The sequence below is a fragment of the Seriola lalandi genome, unplaced genomic scaffold, assembly GCF_002814215.2.
Source record: "Seriola lalandi dorsalis isolate HSWRI2012SDOR001 ecotype SW California unplaced genomic scaffold, Sedor1 jcf7180002054414, whole genome shotgun sequence".
Taxonomy (NCBI): domain Eukaryota; kingdom Metazoa; phylum Chordata; class Actinopteri; order Carangiformes; family Carangidae; genus Seriola; species Seriola lalandi.
The window spans coordinates 5,973-12,997 of NW_019524967.1; the positions used below are offsets into that span (position 1 = coordinate 5,973).

The 7,025-nt window shown below is 39.9% G+C and overlaps 1 protein-coding gene across 1 annotated transcript; it reads left to right on the forward strand.

Annotated features, from left to right (window-relative positions):
* The first annotated feature begins 1,183 nt into the window (after positions 1-1,183).
* Positions 1,184-6,603, forward strand: LOC111657821 (exostosin-1b-like). The gene is made up of 2 exons (XM_023410145.2): positions 1,184-1,418; positions 2,301-6,603. The coding sequence occupies exons 1-2, from the start codon at positions 1,296-1,298 to the stop codon at positions 2,484-2,486; spliced, it is 309 nt and encodes a 102-aa protein (XP_023265913.1). The 5' UTR covers positions 1,184-1,295; the 3' UTR covers positions 2,487-6,603.
* Positions 6,604-7,025: the final 422 nt, after the last annotated feature.

Below are 7,025 nucleotides of genomic sequence, written 5' to 3' on the forward strand. Positions count from 1 at the left end.
CAGTAGCCTGCATACAGAGAGCTAAAACATGTCCATGGTTAATAAATACATTAAAAAATATATTTTTAAAAATTAAATGACATTCTTTAAATATTTAAATAACCCATTAAGGCAATCCATAATATAATGAAATATTTTTTACAAAAAGTATCGAAAAGCGTTGAAAAGTATCGAAATACATATTGGTATCGGTATCGAAACAGATATTTGGTATCGTGACAACCCTATACTATACTATAATGTTCTTATGACGTTTTTTATGCCTTACAATACTATGAATATTTTTATACCTTACAATACGATGGTGTTTTTTTATTACTTACTATACTATGACTTTTTTTTACCGGCGGCTTGGTGGTGATGTGGTTAGAACTGTCGCCTCACAGTGTGGTTCGAACTGTCTTCCTGCAATCCAAAGACATACACATTAGGTTAATAGGCGACTCTAATGCCTAACTATACTATTAACTTTTATGCCTTACTTTATTAAGCTTTATGACATATATATGACATATATGTCCCTATATCAAGAGTGATGCTACCATATGTTTCACCTGTAAGGATTTATTATTATGACATGTATACATCCTCTGGATAAATGAAGATATAACTTTATAACATACATGAAATAGTAAAATGCAAGTTTATTAAAACAACATGCCTATTAAAATTCTATATGTTTGTTTATGATTTTTCTTAATAATTTCTCATTAATTTTAACCATACATGTCTATCTTTTATATTTACATGTGTAATATGAACATATACTGACAGGTTTTGCGATGGATATATGTTTATGTAACATGTCTACAATATAAACATACTAAAATACATGTTCATATGAGCTAGACATGTATGTCAATATGATACTGCAACAATTTCTAACAGTTTTCATGTTATTTTTACATATATAGGCTATACTTTAAATACCTTTATTATTTTACTTCATATTTGGAAATTCAAAACATGTACATATATTACATTTGCGTATGAGCATTCCTGAATGTAAATTCATATCGTATACGTTAATAAACCGTTTGGTTGACAGCATTAAAAAAACAATCTCTTTGTTTTGAAGGGCTGGCGGGGTTATTGCGTCCCTGACAATGTTGAGACCAAACCTACACACTTGGTTTCAGCCCTCATAGTTAAATGTCTTCCTGATGGGAAGACAAACAAGTCTCATTCTCAAGGACTGGCTATCTTAGCTCTTCTTATTCTGACTCCTCTGTGGCTTCTCTTCCAGGTATTACCATTACCTATACACCAACTACTTGCCCACTAGTCTGAAGAGCATGGTGGACCAGTTGGCCAACTGTGAGGACATCCTGATGAACTTCCTTGTCTCGGCTGTCACCAAACTGCCGCCCATCAAGGTCACACAGAAGAAACAGTATAAGGAGACTATGATGGGACAGGTAAGAATGTATTGAAACCCTTCCCATGTCATTTTGGTGGATATTTATATGTGGATGACTCATTAAAAGAGCTGGTTATCCAAAACTGAACAGCTACCAGTTGAGTGAATTGATCTCCATTAAAGAACCTCTTTGATTTTGTTCTGCCTTGTATAAGTCGTGATTCATGCTGAAGCCAGTGTTGTTTTCTTCCCATCGTGTGTGTCATGGCCTTTCAGCTGGAGCAAACCCTTGCTGCTTTATAAACAGCATGAATTATTCGCTTAAAAGTCTTTTGTCTGACCCATGGGTAAATAGGACAAGTCGCTAACAGCGCTGAGCAAAAACATAGAAAGGAGTCGTGTCAGTCTTAAAGGATTACATCATAGTTTCTAGTCGGGTTCCAGACTCCCAAATATAGAAGATGATCTAGCTGATGATTTATTGAGAAACATTAATGTCAGTCATTAATCACTAATGGTTTTCTCTTGTCACTGTGGACAACTGTAGATGATGACTGAAAGAATGCAGATCATTGTCATTGTCGTCTTCATGTAATGTTCATGTCTCCTTCCCCCCACTGACATAAAGCAGTGTTTGTTTTTTTCTGGCGTACACCCACGTCCCTGTAATGTTTGATGACCTCTATCCTTTCATTGACACCGCCAGTTCATTTCCATCCTAAACACAAATAAAATCATGATTTTTCATTTTTTGGATTAGTTGGGGTACTCAATAATCTTTTCACGTACCCCCCCTAGCAACTGCAGAAAACGCTTATAAACAGTTACCCTGGTTTGAGTTTACATCAGTGATGTAAAGAAATGATTATTCATAACACTGACAGCATGACTCTAAACCTGTCCTTTTGTCTTTCTTCCTCATGTTCTTTGTTCCTACCAGTCTTCGAGGGCATCTCGCTGGGCCGATCCAGACCACTTTGCCCAGCGACAGACCTGCATGAACAAATTCGCCAGCTGGTTTGGCGCCATGCCACTGGTCCACTCCCAGATGAGACTGGACCCCGTCCTGTTCAAGGACCAGGTCTCCATCCTCCGCAAGAAATACAGGGACATCGAGAGGCTCTGACAGGACCGGCGCCCCCTTGGGGGAGACCCCACACAGGGGGAGGTGCGAGAGACTGACTCAGTGGAGAGTAGAAGGAGTAGTAGGACTACAGCAGGATGGACAGGGAGCGACACAGCTCTTTCTTCCACTCAGCACATTGCCAATGACCACAGCGCCGCTGCTGCCAGGACTTGACGCGGGAAGGGATGAATAGGAAACAAGCAGATGGCGTTTGGATTTGAAAAACACAAACAAAAAACGCAAACACAGACAGACAAAGAGGAGAACACAAACTGATGGACAAGCCAAACAGTACTGTATGTTTCGCAAATGTGCAAACACACAGCACACACTACTGACGACGAGAACTCTTGAATAGAATATTTTTTTGTACAACACGAACAAGGACGATATTGACTTTCCTGCTCTTTCGGCACATGTACAGGACGGTAGAAGAGGGAAGGTGTCCATGATTGCAAACCTGGCAACCCCGCCCACCACAAATCCTACTGGTCACCCCTAGCAACCCCAGTCTGCATCAGGACATAATACCTGGACTCACTACCAAAACCCTTGCTTTATAGCCTGGGAAACCCTGTTCTTTAGTTGCTTTGATTTCATTGTACAAATCAGCTCTCTGTAACACTGTCAACCCTTTTTCCTCGCTCCGAGGTTTTTTAAATCGGAGCATCATCAGTTTTTAATATTTTCTTTTTTGAGACAGAAAAGGTTAACAGCAGTGTCCAACCTGTTATTACAAGGTTTTCATTGAAAAGAAGCCATTATCTCCTGATATTCTCAGCTATCGACACACATCCTTGAGCCTCAAGTCTGAAAACATCCTGTCTGTCCTATCCTTGGCTCATTCCTTGATGTGCTGATATGGCTTTTATAATGGTCTATTTGCTTCCCTGTTATCACTAAGATAAGTTAGAAAAACATTTCGTTTCATATCCCATTTTCCTCTCATACTCACCATGGCATTTGTACTTTTTCTTATCTTTTTTTTTCCCACTTGCTTTCATCATCTTTTCTTTACCCCTTCAAACTCTCTACTTTCACTCTTCTTTGTGCGTATGTGTGTGTGTGTGTGTTGTGTGTACAGAGCCTTGAAAAGTTGGCTCATCCAACCATAAGCTCAAGCAGAGTACATTTTCCCTCCGTTGGAATGAGCGAAATGAACATTTCTGGATGAAATGGAGCAGAACGCTGCATTCTAACCCAAACTCGTTTCACCCTTTTTTTTTAACTTCCTGCACGGCCTCACAGCACTATCCTTACAGGGAGAAAATTTCAGACTATAGCAGGTCTTTAGTGACCAGCATCATTTCACAGGAGTGCTTATAGAGAGATGTTTTTTTTTAATGCTTAGAGCATCAGTGCCATTCTGACATCAGGGTCTGCCTTTAAAATTGTTTATTGCACATCACGTTGCCTACATCAGTCTGAGACGCCTAGATGTTCTCCTCTTGAAATATTCTAGTCATCAGTCCGATGTGGCTCTCCTGCCACCATTACTTCTTTTCTTTTTTTCGCTCTCTGTCTCTCTCTCCCCCGTGACATATCAGAGAACCTCAGAGCCATTAAATTGACAGAAGGTTTTATCCTCCATTTGTCAGGCAGAGATACGTTTGGGCTTCAATTAGGTAAACCTATTTCATTTGGAGTGCTGTTTTATTCCCGGGGGACAATCTGTTGCTGAAACACTCTAACATTATGGACCATTGTGTTGTGAAAGCAGCGACCCACAAACATGACCTGCTGGCTAATGCTAGCCTTGGGAGGACAGCTTTCCCCCCTCCCTCCCTTCCTCCCTCCCTAACACACCCTCCCTTGCGGCCCTGCTTGTCCTTTACTTATAAACAGCTGCTCATATCGTTGTTGTATCCACATCAAACCGCCTGACATTTTGCACCTTAAATTACCTTATTGGTATCAGACAACCAGATCAAAATGCTAAAATAAGCTCTCTCAACCTTTTTAATTGATCACTTCAAAGGGAGAGGCTGTCAGAGAAAATGGCTGGCTCATAGCGGAGCTGCTGCGTGCTGTCATTAGGTCTGCGTGCAGCCCCAGAGCACAGACGGTCCACTCACACTCACATTTAGTCTGCAGACACTTGAATGAAAGCAGCGTGCTTTTAGTGGCCTTTCTGTCAGGCAGGCATTCAGCTTAATGTCTCAGCCAAAGCTTTTCAGGGTGTGTGCTAATCGGTAGCTGTCATCGACATCAATCAGTATCAGTGTCACACATTCAATGACTGTTTTTACTTTTTCATTAATTTACGTTTTGTTCTACAAAGAGTTTATGTAAAATGTATTGTAAAGCCTTTACAGTGTCAACAATGGGGATGCTCATGCTTTCAGGTGTCATAATCCAAATACTGCCACAGCAAAGCTACTCTGTTCCAGCAGATCATATCAAACCCAGCAGGACTATCATGTTTTTTTTTTTTTCCTCACACCATTGTTTTGAATATAATGTTTGTATTTAAATTCTGGATTGTGATTTTTTTTTTTTTTTTTTTTTTTTTTTTTTTTTTCCTTTTGCCAGGAGAGATTTATGATCCATTTAATGTGAGTCACAACAAAGTGTTCGATCATCTACAGTATGTGATTATGGGAAAAACATACTCCTCACTTGGTCTGCATCTGGTCCCTATTTCATCTTCACAGAACCATATTGTTTGAATCCATATCAAGTCTTTTATGTTAGATTTTTTTTGAATCACTGTTGTTGATTATCTCATGAGAACCACGTCCCCCAGCTTTGCAAAAAAAAAAAAAGAAAAGAAAAAAAAACCACCCATTTCAAATCCCTGCAACTGTCAGCATTGTACATAGACATATATTTATTTTTTTGGGAAAAAAAAAAAAAGACTGTGTACGATTTGAGATGACGTGGCGAATACATGAGACTGATTCTGCATCGCTGAGGGGAGTTAATGGTATTTATTCATTTTATTTTCGACACACTGTGCACATTAATCCACAGATGCCGATATAAAGCTCATATTATGTTTCACTTTGCATTGGTTTTCCAGGGAAACATCTATCACACTCGATCACTTTCTCGTACAGAAGTTGCCCGAGAGAGAGAGAGAAAGGGGGAACATTTTCAGAGTCGTCGTAGCAGAGCTTCAACTCCTGAAAAGATTGCATACACCAGTGATATAGAATTGGATTGGGCCGCACCATCTTGGCTCTCCATGGGAGTCAAATTGCAAAGTCCCAATAAAGACTACGCCAACTGAAACATGGAAAATAATAAGCAGCTGGGTCCCCTGTACCAGATGGAAACATTTTCAGATCCTGCTCTAACATCTTCCCCCAATGCATTACAATAATGGGTCTGGGGCTCTGACACAGTTGTTTAAATTGCCTCTTTCACAGCCTGCGTTTCAGGTCAGATAAACTTGGCAGCAGACTCTGTCCCATCTTTCAGTTGGCGTGCCGTACAGTGTGTCATCAGAGTGTGATGGATGCGAGTTAGGCCACAAGGAAAACCTCTGCATCCACTTAAAAAAAAAAAAAAAACGCCTGTCATTTGATCTGGAGGAACATTATGCAAGTTATCATTGTGCGCTTCAACACAGATGGAAGAAGGTTTACCCAAAATGTGCCAGGCAGTTGGTGTTTATAGCGACGGCGGCATGTGTTCTGGAAACTAGTCTGTTCTTGATTTGTGCCTTTTATCAACATTTGAGTTCTTGACATGCCAAGCACGGTCTGTCCCACACTATTTCCAGTAGACGGGCAACAATAGCACCCCCCACCCACCCACCCCCCCCGAACAGCCCTGCCTTCATACACTGGATGAGACACAGCATTCCATTCTCTTACTACAAACACCCCGTTTTCATCTTTGTGTTTGGACACTGTTGCCAAGGCGACCACGCATGACCACTTCCTGTTTGGGATTATTTATCAGCGATTGGCTGTATCACGCTACCAATCGGTAGCAGTAATATCTGTTGATCTGTAAGGACTCGGTCAAGCCCAGCTGTCCTGATGCCTTCTCCTCCCTCCTACCTTGTAATTAACAGAAGACTTTTATAGAGGTCACAAATGAAATAGATAAATGCCAATTTTGTAAGAATGATTTATAAAAAAAAAATAAACTCATATTTGATGATAAATGCATCTCTTTGTGTTATTTTTTTAACAGGCTGTGTTTACATGGTTTGACTCAAATACAACAGTTATTTTTGTTTTCTGGTATAAATCATGCTGAACGAGTTTCCAAGCTGGAGCTGAGTATCGGTCCTCAATACATTTTTTTTTTTATACCAACCACAATCAAATACCATCAAGAACTGAAAACTGTCATTGAATGTCCGGTCAGATTCATAATTGCTTAATTACACTGTATTCAGAGCACAACCAATCCTGGATTATTGAGACAAATACCTATCATTATTTGAGAGTTCAATAATCAACAGATATTCATGATGATTAAAGAGTTGTACCAAAGGTAACATTTTACACTTGGAAAAACAAGCTTGTTAGGGCTTTCTGGTGGACATGTACAGATGTTGCTAAATTAACACAGATGTATCGT

What these genes read in the sequence shown, in the direction of transcription:
- LOC111657821 (XM_023410145.2), top strand. Translation starts at nt 1,296, where the DNA reads ATGGTGGACCAGTTGGCCAACTGTGAGGACATCCTGATGAACTTCCTT. An exon ending in AGGAGACTATGATGGGACAG is followed by an intron (nt 1,419 to 2,300) that starts GTAAGAATGTAT and finishes TGTTCCTACCAG; the next exon opens with TCTTCGAGGGCATCTCGCTG.